The sequence below is a fragment of the Bos javanicus genome, chromosome 23, assembly GCF_032452875.1.
Source record: "Bos javanicus breed banteng chromosome 23, ARS-OSU_banteng_1.0, whole genome shotgun sequence".
Classification (NCBI taxonomy): Eukaryota; Metazoa; Chordata; class Mammalia; order Artiodactyla; family Bovidae; genus Bos; species Bos javanicus.
Window position 1 is genome coordinate 35,416,104 of NC_083890.1, and position 21,699 is coordinate 35,437,802.

General features: G+C 38.1%; 1 protein-coding gene and 1 non-coding gene across 2 annotated transcripts; one reads left to right on the forward strand and one right to left on the reverse strand.

Annotated features, from left to right (window-relative positions):
* Positions 1 to 759: 759 nt before the first annotated feature.
* Positions 760 to 13,206, reverse strand: LOC133235960 (placental prolactin-related protein 3-like). Its single transcript, XM_061397726.1, has 5 exons — positions 12,805 to 13,206; positions 6,277 to 6,458; positions 3,975 to 4,082; positions 1,590 to 1,769; positions 760 to 957 (listed from the first exon to the last, which is right to left on the reverse strand). The coding sequence occupies exons 1-5, from the start codon at positions 13,025 to 13,027 to the stop codon at positions 766 to 768; spliced, it is 885 nt and encodes a 294-aa protein (XP_061253710.1). The 5' UTR covers positions 13,028 to 13,206; the 3' UTR covers positions 760 to 765.
* LOC133237115 (U6 spliceosomal RNA) lies at positions 8,448 to 8,552 on the forward strand. The gene has a single exon (XR_009733145.1). It is a non-coding gene; the product is annotated as a U6 spliceosomal RNA (small nuclear RNA).
* Positions 13,207 to 21,699: the final 8,493 nt, after the last annotated feature.

Consider the following 21,699-nt stretch of genomic DNA (forward strand, 5'->3'; position numbering starts at 1 on the left):
TCATGGTTATGGTAACCCTAGGTGGTGCCTTTGTGAGGTGATGGAGTTATAAGGATGGAGCCTCTTCAATGAGATGAGTGCTTTTATATATGAGACACACGGAGCTCCTGAGCTCTCCCGCCGTGTGAGGATACAGTAAGTAGTGTGTGACCAGAAAGGACCCTGCATTACCCCACTGTGGAAATCCATTTCCATTGTTTTTAAGCCTGTGTTATAGCAATGCAGAAGGACAAAGACAGCATCCTAACAATCTTTACACAGTTCAGTAAACCTCATGCTATTTATACAAAGGTGCGAAGCACTTATATTATCTGATGTAAGACTGTGATGGGTGACAGTTCGTGGCTGGCTTTCATAAAGAATCTTGAGAATTCAGTCTTCTTGGTAGCATGACCAGAACCATGAACAATTGTCTAATTCTTTGATTCTAATAACTTGACCAGAATAGTTGGCTGTTATTCTTAAGTAGTATCTTAATGATCTTCTTTGTAATGCCAGGTTCTGCTATTTGTGACTAATTTTAATAGGCGCTTCATTCTCTCAATTGTAGGGGTGGATTTTCTTTTGATTTTCAATTAAATGAAGATAAGAAATGTTAAGAAATTGCCCTCTTAGATTTTGACATCTCTGCAGAGTCTGTGTTTATTTTTTTTAAGAGGAGACCCATTTTACATAGCATACATTAAAAAGCTATAAATTTCAAACAAGCTTGCTATGGGTTAGATCATTATGACCACCTCAGAGCTGGATGGGATGGATGTGGATTTAGCACGAGTTGCTGAGTCGGCATCCCAGGATCGTGGTGTACATGTCAACTTTACGTGAATCCCTATACAGGCACTTGAACAGCTTATAAAATTCAGAATGACGCACATCTTCATCGCTGGACTCCAGGGATGGGAGTCCACACCAGTAAATGCGAGCCTTCAACATCTTCCGCCTTACTGGAAAAATAATCTGAATACCCAAAAGATAATGACTTCTTATGTGTTTTATTAAGATTTGCTAATTTTTTTTTGCTTCTAATTATCAAATTAAGATTTGGGGAAGACATACGTATATAAAAATCTCTATATATGGATTTTGAAGCCAGCCTATGAAAAAACAATTAGGAATCTAAAATGTAGAAACATAACTCAAGATTAGTTTTAACTTTCTCTTTTCTTCCTTCCCACTCTTATCCTTTGATTTGATGAGAACAGAGAAAGAAGACAAGTGGAACTTCAATAGCAGATGTCCTGGGTTACTTTGAAGAAAATGCTGATCTTGGAAATTCTGTTCTCTAGTTCTCTTACTCTTGAAAATATTTCAACCACCTGTGCCAAGGAAGAGGCAAGCTTTTGGTGGAATTGTGTGCAATGCAGGGAAGGCTACACATGTCAAAAACTGCAGTGAAATTCTGATTCCTTTACAGTAGAATCTATCACTATGAATGACTAAGGCTCTTGCTTTATGTAGTAGCAGTCTAGAATATAGAAGTCATGAATCTTTTTCTTACAAAATGAGATAATTCCAAACACATTACGCATTACAGTGGTGACCTCTTTCATTCATGAACAAAGCAAGAAAGCCCTCTGCAGGATGCTCACCTGGCAGAATTGCCTCTCTATGAGTGCTTGAAGTTCTAGTAGATTTTTCACACTCTCTCTGGCATTTGATTGAATAGAATCTGAGACTTCTTTCATACTCCGCAGGTCTGTGACTAGATGATACAGAGGTCTATTCCAGGAGTACAGTAACATGAGTATCCACTTACTAGGGTCTTTAATCTAACCAACCAGAAGAAATGGTCTCATTAAAATAATCATAATTCAGTGGTTTTGGTAACATGTGATCTTTGCTTAGAGCTGCTGAACTGAAAAAATTTTGGTTATTCCTATGTGCATGCAGAGATTTTTGAAGGTAGTAAAAGTTGCAAAATTATAAAATGCAAGCTATTAGTTCACACTTTGCTGAATTATTAAAAATTTAGATTATTTTAAGAACTAATTCTTCTGATGCATTCTAATTTATAACATAAAAAATTTTATTTTTTCCTCTGAAATTCTACCACCACTCAGTGAGTTCTTTTATGTTTGTATATTTCCGTGAGAGAATCTAAGCATTTACGCGAGTCAGTACGTGCTGCAGTGCCTGACCCAGGAAAGAGGGATTCCACCTGTGGCCACATCATTGTCACCCAGTGATTCATTCGTATTAATGAATCAGATGAGTCCTTCGTATTGATGTTTGATTGGAGATTGTTTTATGATATTACAACAAAGGGACAATGAAAAGACATGATTTTCCTAAACAGGCTTTCTCTCCTCAGTTGATCCCAACACGAGCCCCCTGTTGACATCAGAACAGTCTGTTTTGTTGACATGTCTCAGGGCAGAAAATGGCACAGCGTTGTCTTTAGTAACAGCATCAGTGGGATTCACAGTGGAGGGTCCCCCCTAGTTCACTACTACTAGCAGAATTGAGCCTGAAAATCCCAGAGACTGAATATCTCTAGTTAATGCTTGATTTCTTTACAGCCATGAACTGTTTTTTTTTTAATTTTATTTTATTTTTAAACTTTACAATATTGTATTAGTTTTGCCAAATATCAAAATGAATCCACCACAGGTATACCTGTGTTCCCCATCCTGAACCCTCCTCCCTCCTCCCTCCCCTACCCTCCCTCTGGGTCGTCCCAGTGCACCAGCCCCAAGCATCCAGTATCGTGCATCGAACCTGGACTGGTGACTCGTTTCATACATGATATTATACATGTTTCAATGCTATTCTCCCAAATCTCCCCACCCTCTCCCTCTTCCACAGAGTCCATAAGACTTATCTATACATCAGTGTCTCTTTTGCTGTCTCGTACACAGGGTTATTGTTAACGTCTTTCTAAATTCCATAGATATGCATTAGTATACTGTATTGGTGTTTTTCTTTCTGGCTTACTTCACTCTGTATAATAGGTTCCAGTTTCATCCTTCTCATTAAAACTGATTCAAATGTATTCTTTTTAATGGCTGAGTAATACTACATTGTGTATATGTAACACAGCTTTCTTATCCATTCATCTGCTGATGGGCATCTAGGTTGCTTCCATGTCCTGGCTATTATAAACAGTGCTGCGATGAACATTGGGGTACACGTGTCTGGTAAAGAACAGAGAACTGAATAGGATGAGCTTAACAGAGGAAAAGAATGCTGGTATCATTAAGAAAGTTGTAGAGAGAGAAGATAGTATTATAAGGGGGGATGCATGTGAAAATATTTTAAATAATGTTAGGAGGAAGGATAATGCAGGAAATCAGAAAGGAGAGAATATAATGGTGAAAATTTGGAGTTGCCATAAATGATTGAGGCTTGATATGTAAACTGTGTTGCCATCAGAAAAGAGGCAAGTGTTGTGGCCATGAGAAGGAAAGCAATGTTTTATAGGCCATTGTGGGGGAGACTTACAAATTAAGAATAAAAGGTGACAGACGAGTCATTGAGAATGACGAGTGAAGGAGGTGTTAGAGAAGTAGAAGCAGAATCAGGAGAGCCTTGAAAGGCAGATGCGGTGGCTCGGGTGGTGCAGTATAGGACTCCCACATAGGAGTCACTAGTAACAGGGAGTACTCAAAACTGGGGTGTGTTTCTTACATATTCATGAATTTTGCAATCTTATATTTTACACATGGAAGTTCCCATTAATTTCTTGTTTTCGTACAGTATAATAGCTGCAATCCTGTGTCTAATGCATTGGTTGAACTAAAGTTGTCTGCATGCACAATTTATGGATCTGTTATTTATTTGCTACTACAGATCTTTAGTCATCCCTTGATTTCACTCATGCTTCATCAAGTGCATAATATAATTTCTCTTCAGTTGCTTATGGTTCCTCCACCTTTTTCTGCATGTACAGTTACCATTCCCTCTAATAATCTGAAGCCTGGTAAGCTACATACTGTCTCATTTGATCCAGTGAAAAACCCAGGTGAAAGACTCACGTTCGTCTCTAGGACTTTTTCTGGTTCTTCGGGAGTTTGGAGGGAATTGGTGTGGCAGCTCTTGTTGGCATTGATATAGTACAGTTTGCCCTGGGCATATTTTACATCCTGAAAGTGATCAGGCAATTAGTTAGGGTTGTTGGGCATTCGGTAGATGAACCCATTACCAGAACATTAACATGTTTGATAGTCATGTAATTTTTCTAACTAGCGGGCATCACAAAATTTGAAAGTCATCTTTTTCCTACTTTTTCTATTTTTTTTTCTATACATTGTCTCTATAGAAATGATTTTACATGTAACTTTTCTAAGTTCAACCTTTTCCCTTCTCTTTTTTTTTTATCTGGTTTTTTTTTGTTTTTGTTTTGTTTTGTTTTGTTTTTAGTATTTGAACCAAATATAGCACTTTTGTACCAATACTTGGTGCTTCCCAGGTGACGGTAGTGGTAAAGAACATTCCTGCCAATGCAGGAGATATAAGAAGACTCAGGTTTGATCCCTAGGTGAGGAGCATCCCTTGCAAGAGGGTACAGCAGCCTACTCCAGTATTCTTGCCTGGCAAATCCCATGAACAGAGGAGCCTGTTGGATTACAGTCAGTAGGATTGCAAAGAGTTGGACACAACTGATGTGACTTAGAATGCATGCATGCACCTATATTTAACCATTTAGTCTCTTGTTTAGTGTGGGTTAGAGCAAATATATTCCCTTGCAAGGAGTTATACGGTTATGACTCTGACTTATCTCTGATCCGCACACCAAAAAGCTTAGTGTTCATCCCAGGTGCAGAATACAATGCTGTTTATGGTGAGAAAATGGTACTGCAGAAAAACATGGCATAAAGTTATAGGAAATACTAAGCAATGGACTGAGAATAATAAGAGTAGAAAAATCTAGCTAACACATTGATAGAGAAAAAGTAATCTTTAGCGAAAGTTATGAACATTTAAAGAGATTACTTGGAAGAGTTTTTAAAAAAATGGACAGTCAAAATGGAGGATGAAGCAAAAACTAGTGAGTAAAAAGAACTACGTGAATTTAATAGAAACCTTTAACACCGCCTTTTATTAGCTGTCTGCTCTACTGTGTGCTCCTTGATTGGCTAAAAGAATCAACACACAATTTTCAAGTACCTTCTTCAGAAAGAGAATAATTGTTTCCAATTGTAAACTCTCCTTCTACTGTAGCTCTAAAGCTATTCACTTCAAATCTTAAAACAATAATTTGTAGCATTAAAAAAACTACCAGTATTCGTTTTTGTGACCGGGATTCAGCTTTGTTTAACATGTTCCATCTTCCCAGTTCACTGCAGAGCATTCTCAGTTATTGGCTATTTACTCTGAGCCTGGAGAAGAAAGCCCAGAGAGACACTGCAGGACCAGAAAATCAACATGCTTCCTTCTCCCCAGTCCCACCTAAAAGTGCTTTGTGTCAGGTAGTACTGTGGGCTGAATGTATGTTCTTCAAGTTCATGTGTTAGACACCTAACTGCCAAAGTGCTGTGTTTTGAAATGGACTGTAGCCCACCAGACTTCTCTGTCCATGGGATTTCTCAGGCAAGATTACTGGAGTGGCTTGCAGTTCCCTTCTCCAGGGAATCGTCCAGACCCAGGGATAGAACCCAGGTCTCTCACATTGCGGGCAGATTCTTTACCATCTGAGCCACCAGGAAGCCCATTAAGGTTAAATCAGCCCGTAGGGTGGAACACTGATTCAATAGATTTAGTGTCTTCATGAAGCAAAACACCAGAGAATTACCTCTGTGTCTCTGTGTCTTTTCCTCTCTCTCTCTTCCCCACCCACCACCCTGTGTGAGGACACATGGAGAATCCAGCCTGAGAGGAAAGAGTTCTTACCAGAACCTCACCTTGCTGGCACCCTGATCTGGGACTTCTAGACCCCAGAACTGTAAGGAAATAAATTTCTGTTGTTTATTCCACTGAGTCTATTCTATTCTTTTATGGCATTCTTCGCTGACAAATACAAAATCATTTATTTTGGAAATTTACAAAAGAAAATGAATGAAAGGAAATTGAAAAAGTTATTGCACCTCTTAGGAATCTTTGAGATTTCCCAAAACTGATCCTTTCTTTGTAGTCCACATCTTATGAGCTGATGGCTTCTTTGACCTAGAGACTATGTTATTTGAAGTTTGGCTGATGCAGCCTTCTTGTTGAAAGGACAGTATAGCTCAGTCACTTATGCGAGGGTTCCATCTGTGAGCCTGGCAGGCTACAGTCCGTGGGGTCTCAAGAGTCAGACACGACTTAGCAACTAAACCACCACCACCACACAGTACTTACAAACTCATGGAACATTGTTCTGGAATGCTTAAGGATGTTGTGGGACAGCCTGGAGGCATTGAGTAACAGTACTGTTAGGGATTCCAGGGGGATGTCAGTCACGGCAGGACAGGAGCACAGGCATGAGTTGCCTTGGCACAGTAGCAGATTTGACATGACCAGCAACAGGAGCAGGCAGGACCCTGTTTAATTAAAAATATGAGCCATTTTGAGATGATGTAGTCACCTAAGATTATCAGATCCATCCCGTGGAGGGAAGCCTTCTCTTTCCCTGTTGCTCTGAGCAGGAGTTGGTGCTGTAGTAGCTGGGTTGGGGAAGAAGGAGTGATTTCTGAGTCAATTTAAAAGGATGATGATATTGCACAGATAGAGAGTTGGAGAAGTAGGTTACTCCCTGTAATTTTGTATTGCTCCCAGAAGTACTTCTGTGCTCTGCAAACATTTGGCACTTAATTCTGAGCCAGAGTTTTTAGGCCATTTTTTTTTAAGACAGTTTAATGTTCTGACTCTGCAGACTCTGTGCAGCGAGGACCTGTAGGAGTTTGTAAGTTTTTCACTCTACATTGAGTAATGCTTGCATTTTAGACACTGAAATGACAAGAAAAGTTAGTTGATCTGTATGGTTTACCATCACACTGGGGTAAGAGTAAACACATGACTGACTGATCACTACTATTGAGTACAGAGAGAATACTAAGAGAAAAAGGATACTGTACCTTGGATCTGCTCGCTCACCTTAGTAACCCAAGGTGATACTTTCCCAAGAGCTTTAAAACATCTTAAAATTTGTGTTTCACAGGAACCCTGTGAGATAGACTTAATCTTCACTATGATCATCAAGTTATGGTAATGAAGAGGCAATGACTTGGAGAGGGCAAGTAATTTTCCCCAGGTCCCATTATTAGCAGATGCAGGTCACCGGGCACCAATACACTCATCTGTCCACCTCCTGATGTCACATCACACATGCCTGTGGCTCCCGGTCTGCATGTGTGTAACCAGGACTGCTTCCGGAGCTCGATGACTCTGCTTAAAGAGAAAAATATTTTGCCTTTGACTGCAAAACAGCAGTGACCCTAGAACATTGGTTTTATCCACTTGTTCTGCTCTGTCTATAAAACACTCACTGTTAAAGTCTTTGGCAATTATCAGTGTGGGGGCCTGGTTCTCCTGGCTAGCCTCTCTTCTAGGCACCTTCACAGCTCTTCTACTTTTATTCATCTTTAATCCTCTCTTTACACTTGTTTCTTCGAGAAAATAGCAAATAAATCTCCAAATGGTAATACAAGAATATTACCTGGTCAGCACCCAAGACAACATCATCGGCTCTGCAAACAAGGCCTGCCTTTCCCTGACTTTGACTCTTTAGGGACAAAATTTATCTGTCTGGTCAGGAGTACATCCTGACAACCCATGGGGCTTAGTTTTTGAATCCTCTCCAAACATCTCCTCTTTAACAGTAGAACTAGACCTTCATGCTTCCATGATGTATGTAATATTTCAGAAATTATTCCTGGCCCTACCTTTGACCAACAGAAGCATAAAAAAATAGACTCTTGCAAGCATGATTTTAGTATTACTTTTCCTGTCTGTCCTTTGTAAGTAAGGAGAATTTAAGACTGAAGTGAGCAAGAATTGAGTTTGGACAAGAGAACTGATAAAATAGAGATTTTATCCTCCTGAATGAGATCTGAACATGATTCTTTTTCCAATTTACCAAAGACTGGTAATTTAATTAAGGATAAGATATTAGCATTTACTAGGTTTTCTCTGCTCTTAGTTAGTATAAATGGGCATGGTATCTAAGAATAAAATGGTTAGTTAAAATTAGGTGATGAAAATAAAAGAAGTGGTTCTCAAAAAGAAGACATATAATTTGGAGAAATTTAGCAATATATCTCTCATCAACTAAAGAGCTTATTGTGACAGGCAAGGAGAATAATAGCTTGTATAACATAGACATATTTGTGTGCATCTATATCTGTGCATGTATACATATGCTATGCATAAATGTATGCTTAATTCCTTCTTGGAACTTTGGACCTTATAAAATTCAATTTTATTAGAGGTGGTAAATATAGAAGAATACCCTAATTCCTAATGTAATTGATCATTTATTGGTAGATGACTAACTATATGATTTTTTTTCTATTAAAAGGTTATTCATGTCTTTGCTTTGGTAGCACATATATTAAATAGTTGGAATAATACTGAGAAGATTAGCATGGTCCCTGCCCAAGGATGACACACAAATTTGTGAAGCCTTCCATATTTTTCTGTAACGACTTCGAGGGGTGGGACGGGAAGGAAGGTGGGAAGGAGGTTCAAGAGCGGGGGGACATAGGTATACCTATGGCTGATTCATGTTGATGTTTGGCCAAAGGCAGTATAGTATTGTAAAGCAATTATGCTTCACTTAAACGTCAATAAATTTAATTATTAAAACTGTTATTGGAGATCATGTAACAGGTTCAGATATCCATTATATGACTAAAGAGGATCTGACTGGAAACTGATGATGTCAATTATCATTGGTTAGTGATTCTTTAACTTTTTATAGTTGCATGAGAAAAATAAACTAACAAACACTACTGTCTGTGATTCAGTGTCATAGCAAGCTATAATCCTTGTCTGCCTTCGCTTTTAGGTGGTATGGTGCCCAAACTTTGAAACTGAGGCTGTTCCCAGAAGCGCACAGTCGTGAGTCCTGCCCAGGGTTTTTGTTCCTGATGCTGGAGGCTTCTGTTCGCTGGTCACTAAGGCCGAAAATTTCTCTCCTGAGCATTCTCTGGGTCTAACATGTGCAGAAGTCTTTATATTTTGGTCTTCTAATTTGATTCTCTTATTTTTTTGATCAGACTACCAAGTCTCTTTACGATTTATTTTTCAGACCCTTTTGTGCTTTGATCTTTCTGATGCTCATTAGTGTATTTGCTTCCATGTCTATCTCTCTGAGTAGTTTTCAGCATTTACATAAACCCTACCCTATTCTCTTACTGTCTGAATGTTGGCGTTTAGCATCAGCATATTTTATGAACTTCATTTTCCTTCTGGTGCGGTTTCTGGTACACAGTTTAAGCTGGTTGGCTCACATCTGGCTTGTTTGTGTTGTCTCCAAACAATTAGAGAACTCTGGCTTTCTTTCTAGGCAATACTCCCCTTGTTTTGTTACCATTGCTAATTTTCTGTGATTTCACTTCCTGCCTCATAAGCTTGTCTTTCTCAATCTACTGTAACTTGAGTACTATGTATCTCTATGTTGGAATTACTATTTTTTTTTTTTACTATTTTAAATAAATATCAACCTAGTGTACATGAGAAGTAAAGGGAATAAAATTACAATAGTATTAGGAATAATACATTCCCCGAAATTATAATCCAGTAATGCTGCCAGTTTTAAATGACTTTCTATGCATGTATTACTGAGGTCCCCTACTCATTTTTCCATACTAGGTGTTTCAATTTTGAAATAGAATGTAGGAAACAGTGGAGTGGAAAATTCTGAAAATCACCTTGGATTTTAGATGCCTCAAGATTAAGTATGTAATTATTAGTTTTTTATAGTTAGTAGGGTATTCTTAGCACATATAGTTCAGGGTAGGATGATTGCTATTGAGTGAAGGATGTATATTGTGAAGTGCAGTCACCAAACAGGTGATTGGAGATAAAGAAAGCAATGCCAGGAAGACACAGGCTTCTGTTTTGGAAGGAAAAACTTACAGTGTCTGTCATCCACAGTCTACTCTTCAGATTTTTCAAAACACTTACTCTTCCTTTGCTCATTTAATAATTTGGGGTGTTTGATTTATTTTCATACTGAGTTTTATAAGTCTCTTATATATACTTGGATACGAAGTCCTTACCAAATATGTGATTGGCAAATATTTTTTTTTCATTCCATAGGTTGTCATTTCATTTTACTGATGGCTTCTTTTACTATGCAGAAGGTTTTGAGTTTGATGTGGTCTCACTGGTTTATTTTTGCAGTTCTTGCCTTTGCTTTTGATGACTGAGTTGTTTGAGCTGCTTGTATTTTGGAAAGCAATCTTTTATCAGTTGTTTTATTTGCTATTATCTTCTGCCATTCTTACGAAAACACATAGATTGGCTGAATGGATACAAAAACAAGGCCCATATATATGCTGTCTACAAGAGACCCACTTCAGTCCTAGAGACACATACAGACTGAAAGTGAGAGGATGGAAAAAGATATTCCATGCAAATGGGAAAAAAAAGAAAGCCGGATTGGCAATTCTCATATCAGAAAAAATAAACCTTAAAATCAAAACTATTATAAGAGATAAAGAAGGACACTACCAAGTGATCAAAGGATCAGTCCAAGAAAAAGACATAACAATTTTAACTATTTATCTACCCAACATAAGAGCACCTCAATACATAAGGTAAACACTAACTGACACAAAAGGGGAAATTGACCGTAACACAATAATAGTAGGCATGCTGACACCACACCTACACCAATGGACAGGTCAACAGAACAGAAAATTAATAAGGAAACATAAGCTTAAAAGGAAATATTAGAGCAAACAGACCTAACTGATATCTTCTGCACATTCCATCCAAATGCAGAAGAATAGACTTTCTTCTCAAGTGCACATAGAACATTATCTTCATCTTGGGTCACAATCAAACCTCAGTAAATTTAAGGAAATTGAAATTATTTCAAGCATTTTCTCTGACCCCAAGACTATGAGACTAGATATCAATTATAGGAGGAAAAAACACATTAACAAACACAAACACATGGTGATTAAACAACACATTTCTAAATAGTGAGCAGGTTACTGAAGAAATAAGGGATATCAACATTCATAGAAACAAAGAACAATGAAAACACGATGATCTAAAACCTAGAGGATGCAACAAAAGCAGTTCTAAGAGGGAAGTTTATAGCAATACAAATGCTACCTCAAGAAACACATTGAATTGAAAACCTAGCTTTATGTATCTTTAATTCTTTTTAAATTTCTCTTACCATGTCTTAAAGGTTTTGTATAAAATCTTTCAACACCTTGCTTAAGTTTATTTCTAAGTGTTTTATATTTTTTTGGTGCAATAGTAAATGGGATTGTTTTCTTAATTCCATTTTGTAATAGTTTGTTGTTGATATATAGGTAGACAACTGAGTTTCGTATATTGGAATACAGTAAACATAATGTATGCTACATAGATGATCAAGAGGTATATGACAAGATACTCAGCATCACTAATAATCAAACAAAATGCAGATCAAAAGCACAAGAGATATCACCACATACCCGTTTGAAAGGCTAGTACCAAAAATGTAAAAAATGACAAATGTTATTGAGGATGTGGAGAAAAAGGAGTGCTTATGCACTGTTGGTAGGGATGGATACCGATGCAACTCCCTTGGAAACCTACTGTGGAGGTTCGTCAAGAAATTTAAAAGAACTGTTATGTGATGCATTATCCCACTTCTGGATATATAGTCAAAGGAAATGAAATCATTGTCTCAAAGAGAGATCTATTCCCATGTTCATTGCAGCATTATTCACAGTAGCCTTGTTATAGAAACAACAATCTTTCAACAGGTGAATGGATTAAAACAATGTGATGTGACAAATATAGGTAAATATTATTTAGCCATTAGAAAAAGAAAGAAATCCTTCTATTTGTGGCAACATGGATGAAACTGGAGGGCATTATGTTAAGTGAACTAAGTCAGAGAAAGACAAATACCATAGGCCTCAAGTATAAGGAGTTCCAAAAAAAACAAAAGATGGAACTCAGAGTAGAAAAATGATTGCCAAAGACTGGAGGGTAGGACAAATAGGGAGATATTTTTAAAGGTTAAATATTTTCATGTATAAAAAATTAATGTCTGAGGATCTAAGTTTGAGCTTCATGATCTAATCATGAGATCTAATCATGAGATTGAACAAGCTCTGGGAGTTGATTATAGACAGGGAAGCCTGTGCTGCCACAGTCCCTGGGGTCACAAAGAGTGGGACACCACTGAATGACTGACTGAACTGAAGAGAGTGGAACTTACCTGTGTTCTCCTCAAAAAGCAAAAGTTAAACATGTGTGGTGATGACAGTGTTACTTAATAGAAAAGGCATCTCATTTCTAATCCATGCACAAATGGGGGTGGACAAGATGACGGAGGGGTAGGTGGAAGTGGGGTATACCTCTCTCCACTGATGCATCAAGAATGTCTAAAGATGCAGCAGTTCTCACAGAAGACCAGGTGAATCCTGGCAGGACTCCCTGACTACTGAGAAGGAACATCCGGATCCACACAGAACTTGGTAGGACAAAGGAAAGAAGGGACAAGGAGGAAGGGGAAAGAAGGAGCAGAGCAAGTGGGACCAGCCTGCACCTGGGGGAGAGGGAGCTGAAGTGCAGGGGAGAGATCCCCGCGTCCATGGCCATCCACTGGGACAGGGGAGGCATTTGAAGCAGTTGGGGAGTGAACTCACTACTCTGTGACAGTCTCAATGGAGTGAGAACCACATAGACAAGCCATGCTGCAGCCTTTCATACCTCGGACAGGGTTGTAAGTCCACTGGTGTTCATGGAAGCTGGGAGCTGGAGCCATGGGGATTGTGGAATGACCCCAGGGTGAGGACACCTGTTGACCATAGGGAGTCAGCCCAATGGGATGGGATGGAGGAAATCTGCTACATGGAATGCTTCTTAAAGAAAACCTTGAGGACATAACAGTAGGGTTCCACTGCCTGTGGAGTAGAGCTATCTCTTTCTCCATGCTGGTACCTGCAGGTTGAGCAATAGAGAAAGACTTCAGTGAGGGTGGTCCTTGAGTGCCTGATGCACTAATCAATGGAGAACTTTGAATGTCTATATACTCTACCCAACCCTATTCTCCATCTAAATTTTGGGTTTTAGCATCGTAATGTTTTCATGAACTTAAATTTCTTCTGGTAGAGTTTCTGGTTTCCAAATTAAGCTAATTCCTCACATCTGGCTCATTCTTGGTATTTCAAGAAACTTTGAGAACCTTCCTTCATCTCAAGGCAAAACTGCACTTTTCGTTACTGCCATCGCTGACTTCCCATACTTTGACTTCTTGCCTTATATATTCTATGTTTTTCTCTATTCACTATAACTTTAGTAGTATGTGTCCCTATGTTGCTATTAATATTTATAATTAATTATTATCCTGATGCTGTAGAGAACCAAAAGGACTACAGTTACAACAGTAGTAATAAATTACCCTGAAATTATAATCCATTAATTCTCCCATTTAAAACTGATTTTCTATCTATGTATGATTGAGGTCATTTTCCTTACTAGGTGGCTCAATTTTGAAATGAAACATAGAAAACAATGGAGTGGTAAACTCTGGAAATTACCTTCCTTTGGATATGCCTCATTCTTAAGTATGCAAATATTAGTTTGTTTTTTCCCCAGTGGGGGTCTTCTTAGTACATACTATAGCTCACTGTGGGGTGATTGCTATTGACTGAAGAATATACACATTGAACTGTAATTGTCAAACAAGTGAGTGGAGATGAAGAAAGTAATCCCAGGAAGGCACAGGCTTTTGTTTTTCTATGCTCCATTAAAAATTTGGATTATTTGGGGGTTTTTTGCCCTTGAGTTGAATGTCTCATGTATTTTTGGATGTTAACCCTTATCAAATATATGATTTAGAATGTCTTCTGTCAATCTGTAGGTTGCCATTTGATTTTGTTGACGTTCCTTTGTTTGGAGTTGGAGATGGTCCCACTACTTTGTTTTTGCAGTTGTTGCCTTTGCTTCTGGTGTGAAACCCAAAAACTCGTTGCAAAAACCGATGGCAAGATTACCTCAATGTCTTCTTCTGGGGGTTTAATCGCTTTAAGTCTTATGTTCAAATTTTTAATCCCTTTTTAGTTGATTTTTGTGTATGGTAAAAGACAGGGGCACAGTTTCATTTTTTCAAAAGACTATCCAGTTTTCCCAGTGCCATTTTGAAAAGCTTATCCTTTCCCCACTGGATATTCTTGGCTCCTTTTTCATAAGTTAACTGACAATATATGGTTGTGATTTCTTTCTAGCTTCTCTGTTCTGTTTTGTTTATCAATATGTCTGTTTTTGTGCCAGAAGCCAACCATTCTGTTTTGATTACTATAGCTTTCTAATACAATTTGAAATCAGAAACCCTAGTCTCAAAATTTGTTCTTCGTTCCCAAGATCACTTTCACTCTTTGGTGTTTTGTGATTTAATACAGCAGAATAGACCAAGAAGAGATGGGAAAAGGACACAGAACAACTATACAAAAAAATATCTTAATGACCCAGATAATCACAATGGTGTAGTTTCTCACTCAGAGCCAGACAATCTGGAATGTGAAGTCAAGTGGTTCTTAAGAAGCACAGCTGCCCATAAAGCTAGTGGAGGTGATAGAATGCCAGCAAAGCTATTCAAAATCCTAAAAGATGATGTTGTTAAAGTGCTCCGCTCAATATGTTAGAAAATTTGGAAAAGCCAGCAGGGGCCAGAGGACTGGAAAACGTCAATCCTCATCCCAATTTCCAAGAAGCACAGTACTAAAGAATGTTCAAGCCACTGAATAGTTGAATTCATCTCCCATGCTAGTAAGGTTATGCTCCATTCCTCCAGGCTAGGCTTCAGCATTATGTGAACCTAGAACTTCCAGATGTTCAAGCTGCGTTTAGAAAAGTCAGAGGAACCAGAGGTCAAATTGCCAACAGTTGCTGGAACATAGAGAAAGTAAGGGAATTCCAGAAAAACATCTGCTCCATTGACCTCACCAAACTGTGGATCTCAACAACTTGGAAAATTTTTATGGATATGGGAATACCAGAACAACCTTACCTGTCTTCTGAGAAAGCTGTATGCAGTTCAAAAAGCAACAGTTAGAGGCAGACAAGGAAAAATAAACTGGTTCAAAATTAGTGAAGGAGTTCATGAAGGCTGAATATTGTCACCCTGCTGATTTAACTTATAAGCAGTGCATGTCATGCAAAATGCTGGACTGGATGAGTCCTAAAAGCTGGAATCAACATTGCTGGGAGAAATGTCACATGTTTCAATGCCATTCTCTCAAATCTTGCCACCCTCTCCCTCTCCCACAGAGTCCATAAGCCTGTTCTATACATCAGTGTCTCTTTTGCTGTATGAAACGAGATGCCAGTCCAGGTTCAATGCACGATGCTGGATGCTTGGGACTGGTGCACAGGGATGACCCAGAGGGATGGTATGGGGAGGGAGGAGGGAGGAGGGTTCAGGATGGATTTTCTTTTAATATAAAAAAATAAATAAATAAATAAAAATATACATTTAAAAAAAAAAGAAATGTCAGCAACCTCAGATGTGTGAATGATAGCACTCTAATGGCAGAAAGTGAAGAGGAACTAAAGAGCCTCTTGATGAGGGTGAAAGAGAGTGAAAAAGCTGGCTTAAAACTCAATATCAAAAAAGCTAAGATCATTGTATCTGGTCCCATCATTTACATGGCAAATAGAAGGGGAAAAGGTGGAAGCAGTGACAGATTTCCTCTTCCTGGGCTCTAAAATCACTGTGGATGGTGACTGCAGCCACGAAATTAGAAGACGATTGCTTCTTGGCAGGAAAGCTCTGACAAACCTAGACAGTGTGTTAAAAGCAAAGACATCACTTTGCCGACAGAGGTCTGTATAGTCAAGGCTATGCTCTTTCCAGTAGTCATGTACACATGTAAGAGCTGGACAGACAATAAAGAAGGCAGAGTGCTGAAGAACTGAGGTTTTTTAACTGTGGTGCTGTAGAAGACTCTTGAGAGTCCCTGTGCACCAAGGAGATCAAACCAGTCAATCTTAAAGGAAATCAACCCCATTTACTCTTCAGAAGGACTGATGCTGAAGCTGAAGCTCCAATATTTTGGCCGACTAATGTGAATAGCTGACTCATTGGAAAAGACCCTGATGCTGGGAAAGATTGAAGGCAGAAGAAAAAGAGGGTGACAGAGGATGAGATCGTTGAATAGCATCACCAATTCAATGGGCATGAACTTGGGCAAATTCTAGGAGATGGTAAGGGACAGGGAAGTCTGGCGTGTTGCAGTCTGTGGAGTCACAAAGAGTCAGACATGACCTGGCAACTGAAAAACAACAACAGTTTTATACAAGTTGTAGAATTTTCTTTTCTGTTTTGTGAAAAATGCCTTGGAATTTTGAAAGTTACTGCAATGAATAAGTAGATAGCTTTGGGTAGTACAGATGTATTAACAATATTAATTCTTCCTGTTAATAAATATGAAATATGTTTCCTTTTGTGTCTTTATACATTTCTTTCATAAGTGTCTTGAATGTTTTCATACATAGATCTTTCAACATCTTGCTTAAATATATTTCTAAGTATTTTATTTTTTGATGCAATTGTAAATGGAATTATTTTTATTTCTGTAATTTGTTTTGGTGTATGGATAGGTAACTGAGTTTTATATATGCAAATACAATTTACAAATTCATGCTATTTTTTAAGAATAGACAATTTTCCCCCCAAATAAGACATACAAAATGCCCAAGAAGTATATCACAAGATGCTCAACATCACTATCAGGGAAGTGAAATCAAAAGTACAACATACACCACCTCATTCCTGTTTAAATGGCTTTTACCAAAAAGTAAGAAATAAGTGTGGTTGAGGATGTGTAGAAAATGGAGGTCTTAATGGATTATTGGTAGGAATGCATATTGGTGCAACTTCCATGGAATACCTTCTGTAAGTATCTCATGAAATTTCACAAGGAACGGTTATGCGGCCATTAATCCCACTTCTGGATATATATTCATTTCTGCATATATATTCAAAGGAAATGAAATAATTATCTCAAAGGAAATCCGTACTCCCATGTTCATTGCATCAATATTCACAGTAGCCTAGAAACAACCTATTATGGGAACAATCTAAGTATCTGTCAGCAGGTGAAGAGATTAAAACAATGCAATGTGATATATATGTATATATATATAAAACTTTAGGCTTATCTTGTTGCCCTAAATCTCTTCTTTTCAGAGTAAAATGTGAATAAAAAACCTGAAAATCCCACACAAAACCCTCAAATCAAAAGAGAATTTTAACGTTCCTCTTTCATTATCTTAAAAATGTTCAACGAATATAAATACAAAGATATCAATATATTCATACAGATATACATAAAGGTTAGCTGAACGATCTTCTAACAAAGATGTCATTAACTTTAGTGTGGAAAGTCTCTGAGTGTGTTATGATGACCAGTCACTGAAAGGTTTGACATTTTTCATGGGACTGAAATATATATATTTTCTTCTGGACACTTCAGATCATAAAGCCTTTGTGGGGCTACACGCAAAAACTGAGAAACTTGCTCTTGTTTTGCTATCACCACCTCTGATTTTTGAACCTCTGGGGATGTCTTATAAACAAAAGTCTCATCTGAAATGGCTGCTGTTAAAATGTCCATGCATTGCATTTGGAAAGATACTTTTATTATTTGTTACCATAATAGCTGGAATTTTCAACTACTTTTCCATTCTGTAGGAAGTTTTACATTTTAAAATGTGGGTGTTTGTATTAAAGTTATAGGGACCATAGCCAGTCCAGGTTCAATGCACGATACTGGATGCTTGGGGCTGGTGCACTGGGACGACCCAGAGGGATGGTATGGGGAAGGAGGAGGGAGGAGGGTTCAGGATGGGGAACACATGTATACCTGTGGCAGATTCATTGTGATATATGGCAAAACCAATACAATATTGTAAAGTTAAATAAAATTAAATTAAAAAAATAAAGTTATAGGGACTTTGCATAAGAGTTTTTATCTCTCCTTTTTTTTTTTCGTTTCATACATGATATTTTACATGTTTCAATGCCATTCTTTAAAAATTAATGCTTTGATCAAATTTTAGAACTGGAAAATAGGATTGGGGTGACCTGATTTCTCTCATCCTTTTGCTTGATTACAGAGTGGGAACCACATCTGAGGGTGACCATTCTGCTCCTTATACAATTCCTGGGAAGTCAGTCCACAGTCTCCTTTAATGACCCACCCCAGGACTCAACAACCCAGATTGTTGAAATTTCCTATTATATATACCTTGAAGCTTGAAGTCATTCCATGTTTTCTTTTCCATTTTCCATGGAATTTGAAACCTCTCTAGTCTAATAATTCCTAATAAACTTTGGTGTGATTATTAAATGATCTTAAGCATAATTTTCTAAGGGTAAGCCATCTTCAGCATTTAGCATTTCTCATGTCTTCCTTTCCACTCTATATTTTCTACATTTTGGCATATGAATAAATAATCATGATTGAAATTGTTTCAAAGTTCATAATTTACAAAGCAATGTTTATATCCATGCTGGTCTTAGTCTCATTGTGATAAACAAGGAGACAAGGGTTTCACACACATAAGGAAGAAAGAAATCTGGGAAGCAAGGAAGAAAGTTAAGGTGATGTGTAATGAAGGGTTGAATAGAGCCGGAAGTGGATGTAAGAACATGAAATAATGGGATGCTTATGTATTTCAGTGGCCAAACTATGTAAGATAGATGGGTCTGCCAAGAACAGTTGCCCTTTTCTGATTCGCTAATTTTTGTAGCAAAATCAAAAATCATATTTTTTGCAGACTCTTGCCTGATTGAATCCCATCCTGACAAAGTTGGCACACAGATGCTCCACACACAGGTGTGTACACAGACCTTGACAAGTGAAATGAGCCAATTTGCATTCTGTCTACCAATGGCTCTTTGGTCTGCCCCTCTTTCCCTTCAATTTTCTGTACTCTTCCTGCATGTTCTACCTGGTAGGATGTGGGAAATGGGTAGCTCAAACACACACATTAAAAGTTGTAGGGATAAAGTTGACTCCATTACAAATTACAGTTACACTGCTGGTTCAGCAATAAAGAACCCACCTGCCAATGCAGGAGACCTGGGTTCGATTTCCTGAGTGGTGAAGATCCCCTGGACAAGGAAATGGCAACCCATTCCGTATTCATGCCAGGGAAATCCCATGGACAGAGGAGCCTGGTTGGTTATGGTCCAAGGGGTTGCAAAAGAATCAGACACAAATTAGTGACTAATAACAAAATCAGGGAAGTCTTTCCCCCATCATTCCCTCTTTCTGGCCACTGCTGAATATGATTTAAAAACTGGAGATTTGGAGTTGTAGTTGAAAATCAGAAACATATATTTCTTTTCCATTTGAAGGAGGAATCTGTAAACTCAGTCCATGAATGTTTAAAATCTTAGAACTTCATTAAGTTGTGATGACTACAGTGAGACAGTCAAGGCTGAGAAATAGAAGCTCAGCCTTCTCTCCCCAGTGAGACAGCTGCCAGATGACACTGTGCTCTGAGCTTACTCTCTTGGCCTCTGTTCTGCTTGTCTCCTACATATAGAGCAGGAAAACTTAAAAAGCTATTAGGGTTTGGGGGGCTCAGATAGTCAATGGCAAACATTTTCCTCAATCCCACAAAGAAAACAATTTTTTTTTAAACTGTAAGGAAAGATTTATGGACCTTCAGGTTTATAAAACCATCTGGTGCTTTATAGTTTGCAGACTGGTTGCTTTGAGAGTTCAAAGCTTGGACTGACCACACCACTATTGTTACCACTCCCTCCTTCTTGAATAGTTCAATTTAGTTTCTATAATGATACCTAAGAGTCTAGTCTTTTAAACTTATTGGACAACTTGTAAAAGTCAGGATTTAAGAAAATGTACCTGTTGCTTTTTAAGGGCATTTTTACTGTTTGACCCTTGCTGCATTAAGGAGTCCAGTTAGTGACCTCTGAGTTTCCACTTAGCTTAGCTTCCTTGTGGAAGCATTGTGTAATTTGGGTTTTGTTATAGCAGTTGGTGACTTTGACCCTTCTCAGTAAAGTGTTTAGGCTGAGGAGGACTGAAAAGAGCTTTCTGATGGGATATTTCCAACCTCTTTCAAGCTAGAGTAGTCTTCCCCTCAGCATAGCAAACCCTTACATAGAAATGGTTTTCAGCCTCTATAGAGTGTTCTGGTGGAGCAGCCCAGATCAAAGCCTTGATATTTGAAAAATGTACATTCACATTGCAGAGCAAAAAAAAAAATAAAAATGTTATGCAAGTCAATAATATCACTTCAGAGTGACTCAAGTATGTTCTCAATTTCAAAAGAAAATGGAGAAAATGGGAACAGGTGTATAAATATTCTCTGCCTAATTCTATTTGTAACTGAGCTGAAATCTCAACTATCCCTTTACTGCTAGTGATAGGTCCCCAAGGACTCTGGGTGTAAGGCAATCTGCTTATTAATTGCCTGTACCTGTGATAATCTTGTACACTTAGAATACAAGAGTGACAAACTTTTATCCACCTCACATTTTTGGAATGCAAATTAGCTACACTTTATTAAAGAAATAGCATTTTAAGGAAGAATATAAATTGAGAAACAGATATAATGTGGATTAGCCCTTTAGATACCTTTAGTGGAGATCAGTGAAAAAATAACTCCAGTAAGAATGAATGGATGGACCCAAAGCAAAAACAATACCCAGTTGTGGATGTGACTGGTGATAGAAGCAAGGTCCGATGCTGTAAGAAGCAATATTGCATATGAACCTGGAATGTTAGGTCCATGAATCAAGGCAAATTGGAAGTGGTCAAACAGGAGATGGCAAGAGTGAACGTTGACATTCTAGGAATCAGCGAACTAAAATGGACTGGAATGTGGGAATTGAACTCAGATGACCATTATATCTACTACTGCAGGCAGGAATCCCTTAGATTAATTGGAGTAGCCATCATGGTCAAAAAAGAGACTGAAATGCAGTATTTGGATGCAATCTCAAAAACGACAGAATGATCTGTTCATTTCCAAGGCAAACCATTCAATATCACAGTAATCCAAGTCTATACCACAACCAGTAACGCTGAAGAAGCTGAAGTTGAATGGTTCTATGAAGACCTACAAGACCTTTTAGAACTAATACCCAAAAAAGATGTCCTTTTCATTATAGGGGACTGGAATGCAAAAGTAGGAAGTCAAGAAACACCTGGAGTAACAGGCAAATTTGGCCTTGGAATACGGAATGAAGCAGGGTAAAGGCTAATAGAATTTGGTCAAGAGAACGCACTGATGCACTGGTCACAGCAAACATCCTCTTCCAACAACACAAGAGAAGACTCTACACATGAACATCATCAAAGGTCAACACCAAAATCAGATTGATTATATTCTTTGCAGCCAAAGATGGAGAAGCTCTATACAGTCAACAAAAATAAGACCAGGAGCTGACTGTGGCTCAGATCATGAGCTCCTTATTGCCAAATTCAGACTTAAATTGAAGAAAGTAGGGAAAACCACGAGACCATTCAGGTATGACCTAAATCAAATCCCTTATGATTATACAATGGAAGTGAGAAATAGATTTAAGGGACTAGATCTGATAGATAGAGTACCTGATGAACTATG